Source organism: Nymphalis io, chromosome 8 (assembly GCF_905147045.1).
Source record: "Nymphalis io chromosome 8, ilAglIoxx1.1, whole genome shotgun sequence".
NCBI classification, from domain to species: domain Eukaryota; kingdom Metazoa; phylum Arthropoda; class Insecta; order Lepidoptera; family Nymphalidae; genus Nymphalis; species Nymphalis io.
The window spans coordinates 4,328,234-4,352,872 of record NC_065895.1 but is presented as its reverse complement, the minus strand read 5'-3'; the positions used below and the strand labels follow the sequence as shown (position 1 = coordinate 4,352,872).

The 24,639-nt window shown below is 30.9% G+C and overlaps 3 protein-coding genes across 22 annotated transcripts in view; 1 reads left to right on the top strand and 2 right to left on the bottom strand.

Moving 5' to 3' along the window:
* The window catches only part of LOC126769866 (CAP-Gly domain-containing linker protein 1), a 49,337-nt gene extending 39,632 nt beyond the window's left edge, over window positions 1-9,705 (top strand). For all 14 annotated transcript variants that reach the window (XM_050488796.1, XM_050488794.1, XM_050488799.1 and 11 more), the window contains 10 exons: window positions 3,059-3,199; window positions 3,539-3,670; window positions 3,755-3,775; window positions 4,222-4,393; window positions 4,719-5,075; window positions 5,158-7,970; window positions 8,043-8,185; window positions 8,299-8,442; window positions 8,761-8,927; window positions 9,278-9,705. In XM_050488796.1, the coding sequence (XP_050344753.1) occupies window positions 3,059-3,199; window positions 3,539-3,670; window positions 3,755-3,775; window positions 4,222-4,393; window positions 4,719-5,075; window positions 5,158-7,970; window positions 8,043-8,185; window positions 8,299-8,442; window positions 8,761-8,927; window positions 9,278-9,324 (4,137 nt within the window). In that variant the 3' untranslated portion in view covers window positions 9,325-9,705. The remainder of the gene's footprint in view (window positions 1-3,058; window positions 3,200-3,538; window positions 3,671-3,754; window positions 3,776-4,221; window positions 4,394-4,718; window positions 5,076-5,157; window positions 7,971-8,042; window positions 8,186-8,298; window positions 8,443-8,760; window positions 8,928-9,277) is intronic.
* Window positions 9,706-9,935: 230 nt separating this feature from the next.
* LOC126769877 (DNA-directed RNA polymerase II subunit RPB11) lies at window positions 9,936-12,073 on the bottom strand. Its single transcript, XM_050488827.1, has 4 exons — window positions 11,897-12,073; window positions 11,735-11,824; window positions 10,294-10,468; window positions 9,936-10,049 (listed from the first exon to the last, which is right to left on the bottom strand). The coding sequence occupies exons 1-4, from the start codon at window positions 11,947-11,949 to the stop codon at window positions 10,014-10,016; spliced, it is 354 nt and encodes a 117-aa protein (XP_050344784.1). The 5' UTR covers window positions 11,950-12,073; the 3' UTR covers window positions 9,936-10,013.
* Window positions 12,074-13,641: 1,568 nt separating this feature from the next.
* Window positions 13,642-24,639, bottom strand: part of LOC126769871 (syntaxin-1A) — a 59,463-nt gene continuing 48,465 nt past the window's right edge. The window contains exons 7-9 of one of the 7 annotated variants that reach the window (XM_050488818.1): window positions 24,384-24,494; window positions 19,306-19,421; window positions 13,642-17,659 (exon numbers count right to left, since the gene is read on the bottom strand). In XM_050488818.1, coding sequence (XP_050344775.1) covers window positions 19,344-19,421; window positions 24,384-24,494 — 189 coding nt within the window. In that variant the 3' untranslated portion in view covers window positions 13,642-17,659; window positions 19,306-19,343. Of the gene's footprint in view, window positions 17,660-18,590; window positions 19,169-19,305; window positions 19,422-19,594; window positions 22,394-22,834; window positions 23,682-24,383; window positions 24,495-24,639 lie in introns of those variants that run through there. The other 6 variants (XM_050488819.1, XM_050488820.1, XM_050488816.1 and 3 more) reach the window with 6 other exon arrangements.

Below are 24,639 nucleotides of genomic sequence, written 5' to 3'. Positions count from 1 at the left end.
GCTCGCATATTAATATAAAAATTACGGCTTTTTTGGGTGGAAAAAAAAACTAAAATTAACCAAACAAATTAATATTGTTATTGGTATAAAAAGTTCAACTGACAATAACTCATCGTTTCTAGATATATGTATAATATAAACATAGACCTTAAGTCAGGACTCTTTATATATTTCACGGTAACATGCGAAAGCGATCCCATGGCGCTCCTCGTTAAGACTGAAGGGGTACCGCTGGTTTTTTAGTGGGTATTCCGATGTTCGAGGCGCACTCGGCGCCTTGGACACCGACAAGCCCCACATACCTCCACTGTTCCCGTGGAGGTGACGCGTAACGCGTTTTTTCAGCGTAAAAAAAACGACTTTATATCTATGAAGAGCGTTTATATTGTAAGAAACACTATATTTTAAGATATCGATATAAATGAAATCATCATTTTTATTGGAATAAACGCTCAAGGAAAAAAGACTTGCGGTCAAAAATACAATAAGGTAATTCTTCTATCAGTATAAAAATAAAACAGTTTTTTATACGCCTTTAGGTATCTTGTATTTTATTCGAAGGATACGATATTATAATATTATTGTAATCGTTAAAATTCCCATTCATGTAGGCATGTATATTTTATATTATTGATATATTTAATCACGGACGATTTAATTAGTAATATATCTATATGGTTTCGCGGTAGGCGTACAGTTCAATGTCTTTTAAAGGTGTTTCTTATCCGTCCAAAAGATTTTCTTTCGCCTTTGAATGCTCCCCGTCCAACAGCAATTTCTCGCATGAATGCCCGTTTTCTATGCTAGTTTTAAGAACGTTAAATAGACTTCTTGAAATATCCATTATATCTTGAATTTTCATTTATACATAGGCATTTTATTTACTAAAGATAAATCACTCGTTTTGTTAAAACAACATTAGTCGTAATAAAGTCGAATAACTTAATACTTTCGTAGTGTGGTAGCTATTGAATAGGTAACATATTATTGATATTTACATAAACGTAGTATATATTTAGTAGTAGATTTCTATTACACGTTTGAAGAAGTAATACATATGTAGGCGTGTGTTAATGTATGACTATAACGCCTATAATAATTCCTTTTGTACGATATAACGTCTCAATTCCGTTTAAATAGGCATTTACGAGTAATCCTACGCATTGATTTTCACCTACCTAATTGGTAAAATAATTATCATATTTATGACTGTGTGCCCATTTGTTTACAATATCTTACCTCATTTGAAGTCAGCGATTGGTTATTTCTAGTATATTCACGGTCGTTGGTTAGATTTGAATAAGAGTACGTTGAACTGTTGCGTTTGTTTATTAATAATGAACTTGACGAACGATCTTATGTCCTTGATGCAACATTAGTTACTTGCAAAATCTAACGATATTGTTCTTATTCTAATGATCGAAAATTCGAAAATGCTGCACTTATAAAACATTTTCTTTATTTTGTTCGTGATATTAAGGAAATTTGTAATAAGTAACTAACAATGTTATAGGTTAGTACATATGTTTACTAATAAACGTTGTTTAGTGGGTGTTTACTTAAATTTTGATCTGTCTCTCTCTCTCTCTCTGTTGTCATTAATTTGATATTCGAAAGTAGAAGATAGCCTTGTTAAAGTAATCATTCCTAAACCACATTTATGTGTAAAATCGTTATTGCCTAAAATCCGGTTAAATTATGCTTTCGTTCGTCGTTTTTTTTAATATTACAGCAAGCATCACAAGACTCGATCAATTTCGAATTTACGTTCCGCCCTAGACCCTGGCCTTCCGGGCTTAAGCCAAAATCCGTGACTGCCAATAGGCTATATTATTAATAATTGCAATATATTTTATAAAACGTTGGTATATTTGTTACTATATTTATAATAAACATAATATATACATTGATATTTAGAGACTTGAATTCCGGAGAGAACTTTCGTTTTGTAATGTATGCGCATCGCACTTGCATTGCGAAATTTACAATTTATGTAGGTCGCTTTTATATATACATACATTTTAAAAATTAGAAATATAAAATATTTAATAGAAACATTTTAGCTCTCTGCAAGTAAAGCTATTTTTATACATAACTTGACCTTTCTCATAGAACGGCATCTTATTTTGTTTTACGTTTTTTTTTTTTTAATGTATCTAATTTGCATATATAAGGATTAATTATTTCAGCTTACACTTTAAAAAAAGAATAATAAAACTGTTATATTGTTTACTGTTTATATTTAGAAATAAAAAATATTAACGTCGGTTTTATTAAAAATAAATGTCGTAGGATGAAATAATATTTTTAAAATATATCATTACGACATACTGGTTAGTAAGAAAACCATAGATAACGCGACACTACTTACAAGTTGAAAGTATGTGTATGTAGGTAGGTACGTAAACGCAGTGTTATTATTAGTAGTAAACAAGGTCGTATGACTTAATTTTATAGTATTGCTATATCATCAATATAAAGTTTAACATAAATAATGTTTTTATAACAGTTCTATCAGCTAATTATTTTTAAGATTTCATTTTTCTAAATCTCATAACAATAACGTGCTATGCGGTTTTTTTATACACAAGATCACAAAGCTCATGTTTATGCTAAAAATAGAGTTTCTCTAATGTTGTAGTTTTAGAAAAGCATGAGTTTATTTACGAGTATAACACTAATATATTAATTAATAAGTTTTATATATTAAAATAATATATGTATACTGAAATATTTATGTACTTAAATGTAACTACCCAGGTTTTACAAATGTAGGTCTTTAACAAAGTATTGGAACATGATTATGTAATAAGTACTATGTATTTAATATTGTAATTTTATAAAAACAATTGTATGTAAGGCCCCAATAGCTCAGCAGTAGAAGTACCTAACGACGTGGAAGCTGCAAGTCCGACCCTAACCTCTAGGGCCAGTCTCGTCTCTCCTTCACAAACTCTATGAATATTAGTAGCTAAAATTTCATGAGAAGAGAAAATTCCTAGTATTATTTTAATATAATGTTTAAAAACGTAGTTAATATTATTTGTTAACAATTTAGGAGCTCTTACGAGAAAAACAGCAGCATTTGGAGCGGCTATTACAGGAGAGGGAATTGGAGAGAGCAGAGGTTGCCAAAGTTACTATGCAATTCGAACGTACAGAAAGCGCACTTGCACAGATTAGAAAAGAAGCAACACAGGTATTGTAATATAACTGCTTACAAATCCTTAAACAAATAAATCGCGATAGATAGAATGTACGATTGACGATTAATACGATTTTAAATCAGGAACAGAACGGACGATGGAAGGAAAGGAAGGAAGAAAAGTCTTCAAGATGCAATTTTTTAGTTTTTTTATTAAAAATCTTCCAATGCTTATTGCCAATTCTGTTGGTACATGAAATAAAGTTTTGTAATAAACTAATACCTGTAGTTTAGCACGTAGAAATATTATATGATAAACTCGAAAGATTTTTGTTATTGTATTTTCTATGGGCCTTGATAGCTAAAATAAAAAAATGGGGTTTTGTTTTCCAGGCGAACAACGAAAATGCGAAGCTTAAAGTCGAACTTGACAAACTTAATAAAATGTTGGAAGATGAAAAGCAAAAGGTAGAAGATCTTATGTTCAGAAACGAAGAAGAAAATATCAACAAAGAAGATTATAACGTAAGAACTCTATAATTAGATACTTTGTCTTATTTTAACAAAAACTCTTATACTGAACTAAACTTTTTATACCTAATTTTTCAGAAATATAAAGAAGCAATGGAGGTATGTTTTATGAATATATTTAAAAGTACATTTTTTTTTTTTTTTTTTATAGAATAGGAAGGTGGACGAGCATATGGGCCACCTGATGGTAAGTGGTTACCAAACGCCCTTAGACATTGGCATTGTAAGAAATGTCAACCATCGCTTATAGCCAATGCGCCACCAACCTTGGGAACTAAGATTTTATGTCCCTTGTGCCTGTAATTACACTGGCTCACTCACCCTTCAAGCCGGAACACAACAATATCAAGTATTGCTGTTTTGCGGTAGAATATCTGATGAGTGGGTGGTACCTACCCAGACGAGCTTGCACAAAGCCCTACCACCAGTAAAAGCAAGTACATATAGTAAAAGTAAGTACATATTATAAATAAATATTAACAGAATCAAATGCACTTTTAAATTATCGCTTTTTGTATTAAAATTAATGTTTTCGAATAATTTAGAAAGAAAAAGAAACACGAGAAAAACAGATAAGAGATCTAGAAGCTGAGGTTGCATTGCAAGTAGCTCGTGCTGAGACTACCAGTGCAGCGCTGCGAGCGCTTGAAGATCAGCGCAGTGCTGAAATGAACGCTCTAGCTGATCAACACAAAGAGGAGTTAGTAGCAGCACAAAGTGAGTAAAGCTATATTGTAATGCTTGATATTGCTCGCATCATTTAAGATATAACTCGATGCTAAATCTCTGTCAATACACAATCACTACTGAAACTTATCTATGGATTTTATTGTCAATTTACTCTAGCTCTAGTCTGGTCTGAGTAGTCTTAGCTTTTGCATAAATATATCTTGAGTTTAAATTTTAGAGGTAGGATTTGTAGGTTCTAGTTGTAGCCTGTTTATTAATTATTATGAATCAACGTTATTGAGCCTAATTATACAAACAAGTTCTCTTTCGCAGTATTAAAGCGGATTACATAAATTGTAAATTTAACTTTCAGCATTATCTTCTGAACTTCAAAAACTGTTGGATGAAGCGTACGCTTTAATCAAAGAAAAAGAAAGTGAAAAGGACTCGCTGACGAAAAGTTTAAACGAGGAACTGTATAAAGTTAAGACAGAATCTGAAAAAGCACTCAATGAAGCTAAAAGTAAAATTGCTATTTCTCAATCCGAGTTCGAAACGCAGCTGTCAGTGCTAACAGCGAAGTTGCAACTCGCCGAGTCAAAGTTAGATGCTGAGAAACAAAACGTAGAGAGATTGAATAAAGAGAATAGTCAAACAATAATAGATTTAAATAGTAAATTAACCTCACTTCAGGCAGCTGTTGATGATAAAACGTTAGAATTAAACAAAGGTAAATTAATATATAAAATAGTTTTGTCGCTATTATAACGTTTTTAACCGCAGTAATGATTGTTTTCTTTTTCATTTTGCAGTTATGGGAGTTAGTAAAGAACATGAAGTCAACATTAACAAGGAGATGACTAAATTAAAAATGGAACTTAGTGCCAAAGTATTTGACATCGAGCAGCTAGAAGATTTAAATAAAAAACAAGAAACATCTTGCAAGTTGTTACAAGAAGAAGTCAATCGTGTTAAAGAAGAACTCACGCAGAAAATCAACGAATATGAAAGCTTTTTGAATGAAGCTTCGCAACAAGATGAAAAAAACAAATCAGAAATTTTGAAACTACAACAAGAATTGAACACTAAAACAAAAGAATACGAAAAGTTGGTTAACGAATCTAATAAATCAACCAATTCTAATGATAAACTTATAAATGAATACAAACAAACAATTCATGAACGAGATAAGGAAATAATAAAGTTAAAAGATGAATTCGAAGAAACAACTGCCAATTTTAATATTAAACATAGCAAAATTGCCGAAGAACACAAGAAAGAAATTGAAGATCGTAATACTAAAATAGAGCAGCTAATAAAAGAAATTGAAACCCACAAACAAGCTTTAGATAAAAGTAAAATTGAACTCGACACTTTGAACACGCAGTTTACTGTAAATGTTGATGAATTAAATGCGTTGAAGGAAGAAAACAAAAAGTTGAAAGAGTCACTTAATGAAATTACACAGGCAAATGCCGAACTTAAAGCTAAAATAGCAGCAATGGAATTAGAAATCGGTGAATATAAACGGCAATTGAACAGTGCTATTGAGAAGTGTGACGAAATTCAAAAATCTAAAGAAAAGGTAGAAGGTGAGTATTTAAATCTCACGGGTCAAACTACTGATTCTAACGAACAATTTAATAAATTGTCACAACATTTAAAAGATACGGAGAAAGAACTACAAGAAATCAAAGATAAATACAGAGAAGCTACCAATAACTGTGGCCGAATCGAACAAGAATACAAGCAGAAAATATTTAAAATACAGGAAGATTATTCTTTAGAACGAGGTCAGCTAGTAAGATCTTTGGATGAAAATGTTGAAAAGCTACAAATAACAGAAAACAAAATAAAAGATTTTGAAGCGCTTAGTTTTGAAACAAACAATCGACTTAAAGAAGCGGAAACTCAGAACGACAAATTGCTTGATGAAAATTCAATATTGAAAAATGAAATTGAAAGCTTGAAACTAAAAGAACAAGAATTAAGTAATGAGCAAGACACAATTCGGAAAAAGCTTGAAATTGATATTGAGAGGTATAAAGAGGAAATATTATTACTGAAAGCAGATGGAGCTACATCGGAAGTTAAATTAATGGAAAAAGTTGATCAACTAACTGAAGCACAAAATGACTTAAATAATAAACTTGAAGAAGCAAGAAAACATGAGGATTCTTTACAAAAAATATTAGACGATATGTCTTCACAGCTTAATGCCCAGAAAGTACAATATGAAAAAGAAGTTAATCAACTGCAAGAACGTTTGGTCGTGGTCAATAATGAAAATAAAGCTCATAAAGACGAAGAAACAAGATTGAATGAATCGCTCCAAGAAAAACAAAATTATATCAAAGATTTGACACTTAAGCTAGAAATGCTCGAAGTAGATATTAAATCTAATGGAGAATTAGTTACTGAAAAAGATCGTCAAATGACCCGAGTTACAGAAGAACTCAATAAAGTAAATGAAATAAAAAATAAATTAGAAGAACAATTAAACAAAACTGTTATAGAAATAAATACAATGAAACAACAGTATGAAACACTTTTAAACAATTCTTCTGTCGAAGAATCATTAATAAATGAACAACTTAAACAATTAGAATCAGTTAAATCTGAAATGGCTATTATAGTAAATGATAAAAAAATATTAGAAGACAAATATAACGAATCATCAACTGAAATATTAAATCTTAAGAGTCAACTTGAAGAAGCAAAAAATAAATTGAAGGAAACTGTTGAAAATTTAACCGAAGTAAATAAAATTATGAAAGAAAAAGACAATTTTATTAAAGCTCAAAATGAAAAAGTTGACACTAACTCAAATAAAAGTAAACAGTTAGAAGAAAATATTACAAAGCTTCAACAAGAGGTCGATCAAAATAACACTATATTAGAACAAAAGCAAGTAGAAATAAATAACTTAAACGAAATTGTATTACAAACAAGCCAAATTCAAGAAACGGTTAAACAACTAGAATCAGAAAATGCTGATTTAAAAGCAAAGCACATTGTTGAAATTGAATCTCTTAACAGCACAATAAAAACGTTACAAAATAATCTTTTGGAACAAGGAAAACAACTTGAAGACTTACTCAGCACTAAGGAAAAAGTTAAAGATTTACAGCAATTGTTATCAAAATCAGATGATGATATAAAGAAACTTACAAATATTAACGAAGCCCAAAAATTAAACTACGAAGACTTAACTAGGCAATTACAACAGCAATTTGATGAATACAAAAGAGAAAGCAAAAACATGAAACACGAGCTTAAAAATAGAATAATAGATTATGAAAAACAGTTACAAGATTCAAAACAAAAACTAGCGTTAGAATTGGATAATCAAAACAAGTTACAAAACAAACTTAGCGAAGGCGATAGCAAGATATTAGAACTATCACAAAAACTTGAACTGTTAGCTATTCAAGAAAACAATGCAAGCAAGGATGAAAAATTAGAAAAGTTAACTTTAGAATTACAAGCTACAAGACAATCTGGTGCTGAATCCTTAGTTAATAGTGAAAAAATAATTAATAAATTAAGAGCAGAAATTGAGACTAATATTAAAGATATTAAGGTTAAGGATGATTTAATTGTAAAATTACAAGAAGACTTAAAGGTAAATATATCTATTTATATTAACCTGTGTTATAATTCCAAGTATACGATTCTAAAAATCATTATCTTACAGAGCCAGAAAGCCAAAGTTGAAGTAACAGAAAGGGAAAAACAGCTTTTACAAAAGGAAATGGCGAAGAATGGTAAAGAAATTCGAGATAATAATGACAATAATGCAATGGGCCTTTTGGGAGAAGGGGACAATGGGTCGCAGAAGTAAGTAATAATATTTAATTAGGTTAATATTATTACATTTATTATTTAACGAAATAAAGGTAATGAGCATCTAAGTTTTAAATTTATAAATAATTTATTTTTAATAAATACAGACTAACTGAAGATAAGGAAATGATAGATGGCCAAGTGAGCTTCTTGAACTCTGTGATAGTAGATATGCAGCGGAAAAATGAACAGCTGATGGCACGCGTACAGGCACTCGAAGGAGGAACCGTCTCTACCGAACCTCCTCTACTGTAAGTGTTCTAAAACTATTTCATATTTACTTTAAAAAAAGCTATAAAAGTAATAGAAACTAAAAAATAATATTTAAAATTATTATTTTCTTTTGTATAGTCAATCAATTTTCAAGTCTAGCTCATTGAAATATTCTATAAAATCGATTACAAAAATACGAAAAGAATAACTAGTTAATAAAATGTAGTACCCACTTTATTAATTTACAGTTTTTCAACATATATCTCGATAAAAAAGCCGAGATGGCCTAGTGGTTAGAACGCTTGAATCTTAATCGATGATTTAGAAATTGAAATTAACGGCTTATTTTTCTTTAGCAATGGACGTAAAGTTCGAGCAGTAGCTCCACGTCGGTTTTGTGACATCTGCGACGTGTTCGACGCGCACGAAACCGAGGACTGTCCTCGACAATCCGTGGAACCTGAAAAACCTCCTTCTAGCAAAAAGCCCCTACCGCCAAGGCCCTACTGTGACATTTGTGAAGGTAAAGGAAACTATATGTGATTATAAAAATTATCCTGACTTTCCATTCTTTAATGTAAGATGTCTGTTACTACCACAAGCATGATGATAAGGGGCTAACGACTTTACTTTCTGAGCCACTGGAATATAAAGATTGCCAACTTCTTCCGGGCTGTTACTGGTAATATACCCAATAACTTTTTATTGATCAAACCCGGGGTTTGAACTTTTTAGACATATATACTAAAAGAATGAGGCAGTCACATCATAATATTTTGAAGACAGTTTATTTACCTTTGTTATTATATGTAATTTATCTTAAATTAAGTTTTAACACACACACTTTATAATAAAGTGAATTTGTTTTTGCAGTTTTTGGGCATGCAACCGAGAACTGTGATGAAGAAGAAACATTTTAATACCTATTTATTAATTTTAGTATTAATGTTACCGTTGTTACTGTTATTTGTTTCAAGTAGGTATTATTTATTGTTTACCATGAATATGGTATGGCTTGTTTTACTAGCTAATTAAATAGAAAAATGTTTTGTAAATAAGAAGCACCTTTTAGGTTATTTAAGCATGTTTTTAAGGATTAAGGGAAATGGTATTGATTTTGCTCTTATGCATTATCTAGATATAATGCATACTGAGAAATTGCTCAATCGGCACAAATCAATTTCCATCACAATCATGGTTTTTTTTTAATTATATTGTTTTCACCACATTTTTATTCCAAATAAGTACTGATAAAAACACCAAATTTATCACAATTTTTTAATAACAATAAATGATTTAAATTTTTTTTAGTTTTACTGAATAATACTGACTTATCTTTCATCCTTCTAATGTTTAAAGAAAAATATTATAAAATCTATATCTTTTATACAATTAAGGAAATAAATACATAATGTGTCCTTACTTAATTAATAATTACTTAGAAACTTTAAATATGTTTTTTTAATGAAAATAATTCATTGAGGTTTTGAGGTATAGGGTACAGTAGCTATATATTTTGTAATACTATAAAAAAAAACGATTTATAAAATTTATTTTGAATTTATTTAATACTTATCTAATTCTTAACCTAAGTGATATCTATCCAAACTTAATCCAAACCGTCTTTCTTCTCTTTGATAGCTTCCTGAAAAAAATAAAATCTGTTGAGCGTATATTCTGATTTCATTTAAAAAATTATATTTTATTCCTATTATAAAACATACATTTTCTATTGTCATCCAATCTTGAAATGATTTGAGATAGCTGAAGAGGTTTAATAAAAGAACAAAGTAGGTTAAGCTGTAGACGCTATAGATGTATGTTCAACATGTCATACTTTAAATATACATGTCATGTTGGTTAACACGAGATTATGAAAACATACTTACTTTGAAACGCTCTTCGAAAAGTGACAACTCAGAAGTTAAATCTGTAATAGCATTCATAAAAGCCTCTTGAGGTGTGTAATCGGATGTTGTTTGAATACGCAGCACAAATTTATGTTCTAATGGATGAGGCACTTTATATCCAGCAAAAAGGACTTTTGGGTCCTTAAGTAGTTGGCTGTAATAAAGAAAATTATTTTAATCCCTTCCCTTCGGACCGCGAAAGCGTTTAGACGTGCATTTAAAAATTAATTTGGTGAACTACTAGGCGCACGCATACAGCAGTAGTGAATGCGAAGTGCACTCACCACCAAAGACCCCACAATCGGAATCAGACCAGTGGCTTCCATGAAGAGGAAGATCGGAAAGGAAATATTACCCAACGAGCCAAACGTAGATGTTTTTCTGGGGAAGTTATTGCAAAATCAAAGACATTTGTTTCTGATCAATTACTATCACTCGAACTAAAAATCACACAAGAACATTTCTGTTATTACACTAAAATTATATTAACACATACACATTTTATATTTTTTTACATTAAATACTGATCTATTCAAATACAACTAAAACCATATTCAGCATTCCACTCATCCCATTCTTACTAAAGCAATGTTTGATACAGTTAACTATCTAAGCACCAACATTGATTAACCTTCAATATCTAATTGCCTAATATTCGTTGTTGTAAGTATGAAGTAAAAGAACAAGTACTCCGATATGTATGAACTATTTTTAATAACAATCTAAATTAGGATTACACATGCGTTAGAGGCGAAGTTCGGATAGTGACTCTGGTGCGCATTAGCGTGCAGGGAACATTATACAAACAAATCAAAAATGTTAATGTGCAATAACAAATTAATGTATAGGTAGGCACATCTATAACTAACAACCAAATAACTTTTTGAAAATACTATCCAGTACATTCAATCTATTAACTGCAACTTCTTAAGTCTACAAACACTCATACACCCCATTACTGTCGATTATGATCTTATTGTCTTGACGGAATGTTGGTAACCTATGCCTAAGCAAGCCTTATTCTATCATAATTGCAAGAAAAGTGTACATACATTTCTTCTACTCAAAACTTTTGACAAAACAAAACAACCTAATCTAGATGGTTAAGGAAAAAAATGCATACATACAGATAAATTTAAATATAGAATCTAATATTCTTATAGAAAGTTTTTAAGAGAAAACATTGTACATAATAATTTTGTAACTTGATAAAAGAGGATGGAACTTACTTTTTAATACAGATTATTTTATAACCTAGCGAGGAGCACATTACTACACCCACCTTTCTTAGAATTATATTAAATTGTACAAACCATATCGTAATATTTATTATGAACAATCTCCATTATGAATAAATATATATTATAAAAAAAATACCCTCAAGCCTGATATTGTTTCAAAATGTAGTTGTTAAACTTACTGTCTAATCATATTTCCTAGAGTATGGTCCTCCTTATTAACTGTAAATATTGCAGCATTTGTAACTTTTGTGTCTTCTTCTTTCTGGACTCTGAAATATATCAGGGTTTAAAATTATACACAATCTCTGTATTTAGATAAGTTAAACATTTAATTTACTCACTTTTTTTCACCGTCATATAAAAGAAATGATTCAAAGGTAGGTGGTGCGTTCATAGTGAATGTATAAATTCAGTAACGATCTATTTTTTAATAATAAAGGTGTAATGATAAGTTTTCAGTTCGCATTAAATACAAAACATCGGCTATCAGCGTACAAGTAACAGTTTGCTTAAACAAATGTCAAAAGTTATTTGACAAATCCTTAATCGTCAGTTGTCATTACTAAGTTGTCGCTGTCAACCAGAGCTGCCAAAGTTGAAAAACTACTCGAATATATTTTTTTATTAGCTTTATCATACGATCAGTTTTTGATGTCTATGAGCGGATGCGTTAAAGTGTACTTTAGCTAGTGCTATTTCCCATTAGAAGTACTAATACTATATACCAAAGTTGAAAAATGCTCGGGTATTTGAAGCGTTATTTTTTGTATATTGAAATAACGAGCAAGAATATTGAGGGTATGCTTTTATCACTAAAAATATGATGAATTTCTAGTGGTAGGGGTTTGTGCAATTTTGTCTGGGTAGGTACCACCCACTCATCAGATATTCTACCGCAAAACAGCAGTACTTGGTATTGTGTTCCAGTTTCAAGGGTGACTGAACCAGTGTAATTACAGCATACCATAAAAAAAATCTTTATACTAAAATCATATTTTTTATTAGTAAAAGAAGTAATTTTTATTTTTTGAAAGTTATATACTGCTTATTCGACCAACTACTATTATTATTTATCGTGACTATTCTATTATTTAAAAAAAAACTGACAGTAATCTTAAATATAGTATTCTATAAATATAGAATATGTTAAACTCAACGCTAGGATCAACGCGTATATAATTTAGAATAACCTAATATTTTTTTAAGTTGATTATAAATTTTGTTTCAATGTTATTTAGTTTCGTGATAATATTTTTTTTACAACTAACATCATTAAAAATAATTAGACTTTGGTAATAGCGATGTATTTCAATGAACGATTATAATTATTGTTGAACTTAGCAGGGTGGTTACTCTGCCTGTTTAAATAAATATTGTTACAACCACCCAACACTTCTTTCGCTATCCTGGCCCACCTTCTGTTTCACATACTAATCTCACTGATCGGCGGATTAACCATTGGCGGTATACTTCATAGCCATACCTACTGCGAGCAGATTGCAGTTGCAGCTTACGAACGTGGCAATTGTGAGTTGTTTTAGCGCAAAATATAGTGGACAGATGATAAATGTGTAGTCTTTATACTAACTAAAGATTAAAGATACAGTAACGGCCTGTGAATGTCCCACTGCTGGGCAAAGGCCACCTCTCCTTTTTTATTTGAGAAGGTTTAGAGCTTATTCCACCACGCTGCTCCAATGCGGGTTGGTGGAATACACATGTGCAGCTTTTCAGTGAAATTTGACAAATGCAGGATTCCTCACGATGTTTTCCTTCACCGTCAAGAACCAGATGAATTATAAACACAAACTAAGAACATGAAAATTTTTGAATTGAAAGGGTTTGAACTCACGATCATCGGTTAAGATTCACGCGTTCTAACCACTGCGCCATCTCGGCTTTTTTCGTTGATAATCATCCGAGAAATCTGAGTATAAATGACGCTCTATTTTGTGTCAATATCTTAAATCTTTTTTTTTGACACAAGAATAAAGCGTCATATATACTCGGATTTCTGGTATCATTATTAGCGAAGAATTAACTTTATTAAGGGAATAAATACTTTTAAATAAAAAACACATTCACAGCAGAAAACACCGTTTATTTTATAATTATGAGAAAAATTCAGATTGATAACCTACATACTGAATGACTATAAAACCAATCTAACTTGAATTTTACAATATGTATCCAGAACCTCACTGTTAATTCGTTAATACATTACTTTTGAACCGTAATAAATATTCCTTTACAAGATTACAAGAAGTTTGCCATGAAAGAGGGATATTTCAATCACATAAGTATTTAATTTTTACACAATATAAATATATAAACATAAAAACTAAGAATGATACTAAACTATTTTAACAATTTCGACTAAACATGTATAAAATAACACGGTTTAATCATTATACATTTTGTTAATTTAATTTCAATGTTTGACATTATTTAACGGCAAGCAACATCAATACGTTAAAAGAACGAAGCGCGAACTTTCGAGTTTTTGTGAAGAGTTTAAACTACGAATTCTTGTCTAGCGACTCTACGGTTAGGCATCAGGGTTCTATGATCAAGAGCTTACATCGTACTTAACGTAGACGAAACCCTTTGCCCAATGGACAAATCCACAAAGACTTCCCATGCATTAACGTTCAAATTTTAATATCAGAAATATAAATAGCAAAGTGTAATGATATTTTCACGACGATCGTAACTCGAATGATTTAATTGAAAATTTAAACGTGAATTTGTTATTACAGATATGCTTATATTATAATAAAACTTGGAATGTGTTCGTTGTCTGATAAATTCACAAAGCAAGAACATTATTTTAGAACAATTACGATTTTAAGTCTTTTAAAAGGGCTACCAATTCGAATTAGATAAATACAATTACATACTTATGATTATAAAGAGATTTTTTGCTCAGTACAAACACAGCTTACCTTTGATAAATCATAGTAAAGCATACTTCATTCAAATATAATTATTTTATTCAATAAACAAAATAATAATAATAACACAATTAGTTCAAAATAGCTTGATAAACAACGTCGTTATTCGGATTAATTTAACACTTACTATCTATTTTCTGTTAATGTAATAAAACGCTATAAGAATTGACACATAAGTATATAAACTATACTAATTGTGTACGTAGGTATACAAAATTAGCAATCCAATAACAATATGCATACTATTGATTATGAAAATATCTATGCGTTATAATATTATTAAGATTGCTTAGAACGCATATATATGTGGCAGGCGGGAATCGAAAGCGACTTGGTCAGACTCTGAAGAGCAATCCCATTGGATGGACCTTAGACGCAGGCGACTCCCGCTGTCGGCGTTTGAACACGAGAACCTCGCTTACAGTATATACTAGTAACAGAAGAATATAACTGTAATTACGATTAAGATTATCGGAATAATAGAGATCAATGAAAGCTGACTAGAATTTGTGTTTTGACTACGTCTAAAATATATTACAAATGAATACGGGATCAAACGGATCGAATCCAGAACCGCTTCCGCACCGTTCGACTAACTTGTGCGAAAGTACGTTTGCATAAAAGCGTAACATTGCGCACGGGCGCTATGAGTTTTACTAAATCCATTAACGTTAGATTGGTGTCAGGTACACAACCTCACTCCGAGGCCATTGTTATTCTTAGTCTAGATACGATGAGACGATGCATCTAGCTATATTGAATGCGATGTAAGTACACGTACACGATAGAGGAAACAGCGGTGAGAAGCGGGCGCACGGCGCGTCCGCCGGCGACGCGGGGCCGCCGGACAAGCGAGACAATTGACTGGCGTATAGAGACATGCGACTGGCCTCACCACTTTATAATAAAGCTAATGAGAAAAAGGTATCACCTAATTTCTCTACTATTACGAAGGCAACTAGATGAAATCCTACTCTTAAGGATAAAAATCTAATTATGCTATTAATGTTTAAATTAACATTGCTTCATTCCCTTATATATGCGACCGAGCATAGGTCGCTATTTGACACGAGGACGAGACGGGGCACTACGGGCTATTTAGTACCGTTATTTACTCCCCAGTCCCCGTCGTCCCTCGAAATGTGTTATATTAACAGCACGCCTCGGAAATCTCACTATAATATATTATTCACGCAAATTTATTATTATTATTATTATTATAAAAGGAAAACGCTAATAACTGTAACATTTTAGTGCTTAAATTTTCGAGAAGTCGTTTTCTAACGTGTTCGGTTTTAAATTGAAAACTGCTCGATATGCTATACTTATATTGCCGAAGACTTGGTAATTTCAATTTATTAAAAAATTTACCCTAGCTAAAACTGCTACATTATGTTTTACTGTACAACGAAGAGCATCTTAAATGTTAAGTAAAACAAAGAAAACACAAACGTCTTCCCATCCGTTCGTCTATATCTGATCGTACGTAAGCATCAAGTGACCGTTTTCACTATAATGAAATCTTACTCGGTAATAAATGTTACACTCACGATAACAATTAATTTATAATTATTATTATATGTTAAGATTAACTAAACAACAACTGCATCTACTATCACACATTCGAAAGTTTAAATTTTACAAATTGTAGTCGAACATCATTATTGCTACGGCGACGGCACGCGGCGCGATATGCTTCTTACGGTAGGCCGCGGGTATCAATCAATCATCGAACGACGCTCACACTGCGGATATGTCATCGACCAATCATCGAGCGACGCTCACACTGCGGATATGTCATCGACCAATCATCGAGCGACGCTCACACTGCGGATATGTCATCGACCAATCATCGAGCGACGCTCACACTGCGGATATGTCATCGACCAATCATCGAGCGACGCTTACACAAACACATAAACGAATATCGAAAGATTGACATATCTTATCTGTAACGAAGACCGTTCAAAACAGTTGTACCATTCGAAAAATCAAACAGGTTTCACAGAATTTATAACCACTTACATTTTTTTTTTTAATAATTATAGATACAAATATTACAGATTCGGTTTGATCATCTCCCGCGGCCTTCCCGTCATTCCAATCGCGTGCCCTATGTATCGTTCACGTAATCCAATATACTCCTCGATGTGATGTAATGATTTTTTACGGGAAGTCACGAGTAAGTACTCGTGACTTCCCGTAAAAAATCATTCGGAACTCGAAAAAACCGTGGCACCCAATCATCGCCACTATTATACATTACTTCAAAATACTGATTGTAATTACTTTAATGTCGATTATTATAATATAGTTGTTAATGTGTATTAAATATTGTATCACAGGTATGGGCCGACATACCATGTCTGAACTCGCTATTAACCGCGATGCTTTCAATCAGTTTAGCCAACTTTTTACTTATTAATATAAACGTATTTCGACTAATTCCTCAGGCAATATGTTGTTCATTGAAAGCATGTAAACTAGGAGCTTGATGCGGAGTATGATTTGAGAGTATTGTTTAAATATCGTTATACGAACGTTATAAGAACTACTTAAACATGTTCTGTACGTTCTAAATATAATATAATTAATATTTCATGGATAACTGTGTATAACATATTCAAATGAAGAATAATTTTTGCAACCTTTTCAATTGTATTATAAACTTAAAATCTAGATGTTTTAATGAAACGCCCGAGCACGAGACTCGTATATACAATAATACATTTTTAAGTAACCATTAACTATTTTAAAAATATATTTAAAAACGTTAAAAGTATCAAAAGAAAAAAAGACAAACTATTGAAAATTATGATTCAATAAAAAGGTTGCATAATACAATAATAAAAAATAACGATTAAATAGATAAGTAACTATATTTTTGCTAGCAACATTTACTGAATAATTAGCGGTCAATAATTACTTGATAATGACCAAAATTCAACAAGATAACAGCTAAACACTGCCCCAGATGGGACGATATAATTCAGATGATAATATATAATTTAATTTGAATCTTATTAATAAAAATTCTAACGATAAATAATAAGAGCGTATGTTAGTGATGAATTCGGCAGACAGGTGTTGACTGCCAGACGGGATGCAGGCACCAAATAGTTGCATTATCTGATTCATTGCTTCACTGTCCTGCGGAAGGAGTAACTTTAGTCTAAAAAAAAAATTATCTCACACACATAGAATGTTAGGACGGATATTATTTTTAAAAAGATTTAGAAAAATAATTTAATTTTTACCATAAATATTTTTTTAAAAGATTTTATTATGTAATCGAAATGTCATTGTGCAGATGTACGTACGTATTTAATATTCTATGTATGTTATTTGTATATATTGTTAGAAAATTATAAGGTTATATAGTATTTTATACATTCTAGTGATTTCTTATACTAAATCAATAACTACTTCTCGGCTACGATCGCTTTTTATATTTAATACTTCAACTACATATTATGTAATATATGTGTAATGGGCTATTTGTCTCCAACTCATTTACTCGTAACTATATATGACTAAAATATATACTTTCATAATGACCTAGACCTATTATAAATTTACTATATTTTAGCAAAATGTCAATTAATTATAATATATATAAAGTACTAATTAATACAGTATGTGGAAATTTTTAAGCATCTGAAGAAGTTCATGCAAATAAACTAGGATATAATAATTTTTTGGGTGCGGTGTGGAAAAAATAATATTAATAGCGTGGTATAAAGTGTATTAGAGAAAAGGTTTGAAAGTAAATCCAAGAATATAAGAATAAATGGCTAAAAAAGGTGCTGGAGAAAAATATGGAGAGTGCTGGAAGAGTTTGGTTATATAATTTTTTATTTTTAAGCTGTGTATAAATACATGTTTAATTTTAAAGAAAAAAAATCAATTGTCAAGTTCAATAATACTCGTGTATACTGAATAGGTAGTGTTACAATAATTAAAAGCTCTTTTATTTTAATTATTTTACTTTTTTATGTAGTTATTAAATTAATTGATAAATTGTAATTATAAACGACACCAAAAAATTTTAAAATTTCATTTAAGTTCATTTTATTACCAAGGTTTTTAAATTAACTAAAATTATTCCCTGAAAACACAACATTCAACACTGTGCTTGAAGTTTTTACTATATACTGCTGCGCTATGGATTCGACGTAAGACCAATATAAAAAACAGTGAATGCTATCGAACAATCCATATTAAGTAACTGCACCAACTCATTGTGAAAAAATCTGACACTATCCGCACCAACATCAGTAGACCGGAACAATTAATATCAAACTATAATATCCTTCAATTTAATACATGGTATATATCCGAGATGCTCATAGTCCTTTGATTGCTACATGCAAATTTGATTCCCAATAATGATGTCTACGTTTTGATTCCAATCATTCAGCTGCAGATGCGATAAACGATTCTCAAGAAGAAAGCGAGAATGTCGTTACATATGTAAATACCGAAATACTTCTACTCGATGACGATATAAAATTTCTAACTATGGATGCTCTCTATGGAAGCCCAGAGATATTGCGCTTCAAACCTGCCCCCTTGAACCGTTTAGAAGAATGTGTTATACACGTAGCCGGTCGCAATGAGGCCGAGCACGAGCAGGCACAGCATAATCATAATCTTCTTCTGCACAATGGACAAACACAACACGAATTAGTGACTAGTATTGTTCGGCGAGCGCGCGAACTTCGAACTTTCCAGAAGCGTCGACGGGACGCGTTCAAGAAGTCGGAGTGCGGCACGCTCGCTGCATCGAAGTTTACCTTTGAGCATTGGGCGGTCGGCGAGCGAGCGAGCGCCTTCACACGAAGTAGCTAGACACGTAGCCGACGACCACGAGGCCGAGAATGAGCAGGCACACTAGGATCATGATCTTCTTCTGTCGTGCCGAGTGACCATGCAACAGTACGCTTTATACGTGTCCTCGGGCGGCCGGGACACACCTCTTCTTACACATTATATGAACAAATGATAAGACGATCGGCTTCGGTGATTGATAACGTGGGTGGGGTGCGTCATTTGCCTCGCATTAGGTTAGAGGTAAAAAGAAAAAAAAAAAAACAAAAAGAAATTTAATCGAAATAAAATAAATAAATGTAATTCTTTCAAATTTTTAAACAAAAAACATATTTACAACTCGATTAATATTTCTGAATACACAAGTATGAATAACTTTGTAATGACCCCTAATGGGCGAACATAAATATATTTGTGTATGCGAATTAAGTAAATGTTTTTAATAAAAATGATGATGGCATTAAATAATGTGTTACAGTCTTTACGTAAACACGCAAGTGATCAAGCTGCGCTACACACCTGACGTCGAAATAAATAATTTCCACGATCATGTACACATTTAAATCACAGTTAATAAAATAAACGTACATCACTTTATACAGTATGATTAACGATATTGTAAAGAATGTGCGTTTAGTTACATTTTATTATAATTTATAACAGGTATCCGATAAAATGCTCAAGTTAAATGCAAATTATATAGCAAGATTATACATTTCTATTTATTAATAAGGAATAATTTAATATCTTATATCAAAGATTTCTATATAGTAATATTGATACAAATGTAAGTACTTTTTATAAATAAGTAGTAAACATAGTCGACCAAGAAAACATCAACGTTGAAATTATAATTTTTAAAATTGGAATTATGATAGAAAACACGGCTTTGGACACAGTTTTCAACTTGTTGATATTTTCAATGACCGTTACCAAATAGCAAATGATTTTTGAATTGCTGATAGCATTCATGAAAGAAATAAATACAAACACACAAGTTCTTCTTGGTGAAAGTTAGATATACATTAAATTTAAAAATTTACTTTTAAAAATATTTCCGGTATGAATGTAAGGTATAACTATAGTTTTAAATAAATTTTCGTTTCCGCGTGAAATGACAGAGAGGCAATATTTGCACTTTCTGTAAAAACATTTCGAACATTCATCTTCACGTAGAAACCAAAACTAAACTATCATTGTTACTATAACAAACAACACGACTAAATCCAGCAGTCAATCGATATGAGATTGTTTCTATAATGACTTGTATAAAACAACAAAACCAATTCAATAAATCTTTGCTAGATTAAACTATTTATAAAATACAATAAATAAATCAGCAAAAAATAGACTATCGATAGTTAATTAAAACTACGGATTTGTGTAATACTCTCGAAATAACATGGAGCAGCGTGGGAAAACCTTCAAACCCTCTACTCAATATACAGAAGAGACCTTTGGCCAGCAATAGGGCCAATTTTATAATTCGATTAATTAATTTATTTAGACTGCAGTCTTGATACCAAATGTTGGACCAAATATTTAATTTTTTCAATACAATTAGGAACAATTCTTATTAATGATGATATGATATCACGATAATATCGATTAACTATTGATAGTTTAACAATTAAAGAGAAATGAAGTATATAAAAAACTTAACTTAATGTGAATACTGGTATTTATAAAAATGTAATAACAAACGGTACTGTTTTTAAACGCAGTGTAGTATTAACAATGAATAGGAAAAAATGACCAAATTTCTCATGTGCTAATAAAACCAGGAGGAACAGTTAAATCGTTCAATTCGAACGCATGTTACAATTAACAAAAAGAATATTAATAAAATTATAGTAAAAAAAAAACTTAACCCGCAAAGTTTTTTTGCAAATAGATTATATACAGTCCTTAAAATTATTAAGTCTATTAATTCGTAGCAAGATTATAGAAAAAAAAACTACATCAAATTATTATAAATAATAAAGATGCATTCGTTTTAATAACGCACATATATTTTCTGACTATTTGTGCTGTTAATTTGATAAGATTGTTTAAGCATGAATATACGACAAGATAACATTATTCATAACGATATAGAGGTTTGTTCTTACGCTACAAAATGTATAATAATTAAAGAATGCATTATATTTTTGTATTGCCTTCGAAGTAATAAAGATAAAAATTATGAATAAAGCCTATTAAACATTACCGGAATATTGAGTAATGAATCATATAAAATATAATGATTTTAATGAAACAGCATACATTTATATACGCATTAATTTTTTTTTTTTTTTAAATCGATTAAATAGTTGTGTATATCGATTACGTTTTTAAATCGTTTTAAAATATTATAAATATATATTTGCTTGTAGTGATGCATTATTTTTAACATTCCGAGTATATAAGATTATGTTATTTACAATTCTCAAGATCCATACATGGTAACGCAATATACATTAAATATGTACATCAATTAAATCTATATAGTACTTATTCTACAGCACAATATTTTTATTGCACTTTACACATATTGTCGTACAACTACAACCAGAAGTAGTGTAAAATGATATTATGAAAATTGAAATGTATACAAACCAAAAACGACTTTTGTTTTTTTTTTTTTTTAATCTGGCAATAATTACTCACTAGTGAACTAATAAATTACAGTTTTAATCACAAACTGCTATATTAATCTTTTCAACATATGCTTCGTATCGATTTTTTAATCGATTTTAAAAATCGATTCACATTAATCAAATTCGTGAAACGATATTTCATGACGGCAATTCCGTATCCAACGGAGTACTTGTCGTTTACATAAACAGTACAATTCGATTATTTGTTATGAACACTTACAGCTAGTGATAAGTATATCATTTTTTTTTGTAACGAATATCAGTTTATTTGCACCAATAGTCCTAAATTGCGTTCGAGGCCCGATGACGTCACTAGCCCCATATCCGCCGTTTATTACAGCGTAAGTGATAGCACTATTATTAATATAACAACAACCAGCGTAACAGACAGGCATATTATGAGGAAGATTTTTTTCTGCAATGACAAAAGAAAAAAAAAATAAATAAAATATCAGCAATAAATAATTATGTTTTACTATTTCATAAAAAATATTATACATATAGTATATTATGCATTTAAACCTATTAAAATATTATTCGACAATGTATAATCTCAGATAAAAAAAAATTATTGCTCTATTTTATGCTCATTCGTTTGAGATAAGTCAACTTCTATATAAAAAATATTTTATTTTTGTAATGAGTCTTAAGAGATTACTTTCATATATTAAATAATAATAAATAATCAAAATTACAAAACTATTTTAATTCTTAATAATTCTTTCAACCTGTTTTATGTTGAGAAAACTTTATTAATGTTATTTTCATTAGACTTAGAAACTTAACATTTTAATAAAGAATTAGAAATAAAGTTATTATTATAAAAGATTTGTATATAAAAAAAAAACTAAATTACGTCGTTCGTTGCATGTTTCTTAGGGTTATCCACCATCTAATCCAACGCGATTGTTGACCATAACTTTGTTTACTTTTTTTTTGGTCTGAGAGAACACTATTTTGCGACATGCTCTGAAATGTGCAACTAAACTATAAAAAAAAAAACACTTTCTCTATGTCTTTTGCTTGATAAAATTAATTATGTAGTTGACACATGAAATATATATACATTGTTATCATGCAATTTTATTATCTTTATTATATTAATGTACATGGCAATAAAACGAATTTAACTAAACTTGATATAAAACTATAAACATGCATTAAATATCTATTGATAAAACCATCACCACAATTTATAACAATTACATATACATTTATTTAAACGTTTAAAAGCACATATATACATATAATTAACAAAAACTAGTATTTCAAAACCATCACTCAAAATAAATAAACAAAGAACATGCAGACAGCATCAGGCTATGCAACAAAAAACAGCTTAAAAACAAAATTGACTGCTAAATAAATATAAATTTCGATTGTATTTTAATAAAGACATGCGTTTAAAAAAATAAAAATAAAATAAATTCTCAGCAAAAATAAATTAGAATCGATAGAAAATATTATATCATCATTGGTACTGTTAATTTCCCGCGCCAGAATTTAAGTAGAATGTCATCCTGCTGTCTACCAAGTTTATCTGATTCGATCTGATTTGTTCTCATTACCTTCCTCGCTTTCGTCGCCCATTTGTAAGCTTGGACGAGTTCGCCACCTCCCGACTCAACGTACTCCGTGGCCGTGGTCACGTGGTGCTCGACGCGATCTATCAGTTCGCCCTGCTCGCGCTAAGGTCAGTGGCGCTGGGAGGAAACGGGACGCACGACCGAACATCACTAACGGCCGATTGGTTCATACGGTTTTTTTATACCCAGTAAGTATGTTACACAAACCGTATATTATCCGATATGTTAAAGTAGTTAGAAATGAAAATGAAAATAAAATGCCCAAAAAAATACGAAATTCATACAGAGGTCACGTGATACAAATTATAACAGATAACTTAATTAATACAGAATATTGTTAGTTAAAAATATAAGTAGTTAAACGTGTCAAATAGTAATGTGATATATACATAAATATATTAACAGAAACAAGTAATAAGACAGTAAGATTATCTATTACGTATAGCACCCATATACAAGAGGCAAATAACGCACACACCAAATGAAAGTCAAATTAGTCATACACAAAGTCAAATAATTAGATTAAGTTAAGAAGCCCACTTCCATCGATTGTTAGTCCAAGTCGCATGAACAGTTAATTATACAACAATGAAAGCAAATTTGTAGATGCACAGATGAGTGAAGGTAAAATAAAAACATGGTGTGAACCAATCACCGAATCGTCGACGCAAAACAAATGCAGGGTTGGAAGTTTTAAACGTTTACGTAACAAAACGATAGGAACGAGGGATAGGGTAACGGACGGAATCAGGATGAGGACAAACAAAACAAAAACGCATTAGCAACGAATGAACCGACACTTTTGTAATATGAACTCACCCGTCGAGCTTTGCTCTGATATTTAAGGGCCTTCTTTGTGTCTTGTGTGGCAGTTTGGACATAGTCCACAGCGTGCTCAACATGATACTCAATGCGGTCGATCATCTCACCCTGTATCCATAGGGAGCTTGTTTAGACGACAATCTTATTTAAAAATGGCTAATAATTATAATTAAACACCCGCGGAGAATATTTTACTTCAAAGTTCTCGTACATCTTCATAACTGAATCACCAGTAATTCAGTAATCCTATTAT

Bases quoted from the DNA above. Each gene is read 5' to 3' on its own strand.
- LOC126769877 (XM_050488827.1), bottom strand. From the start codon at position 11,949: ATGAACGCACCACCTACCTTTGAATCATTTCTTTTATATGACGGTGAA. The intron at 10,469-11,734 runs GTAAGTTTAACA...TCTTTATTACAG, and splicing joins CTAGGAAATATGATTAGACA to CCAACTACTTAAGGACCCAA. The intron at 10,050-10,293 runs GTAAGTATGTTT...TATTTTTTTCAG, and splicing joins TTTTCGAAGAGCGTTTCAAA to GAAGCTATCAAAGAGAAGAA.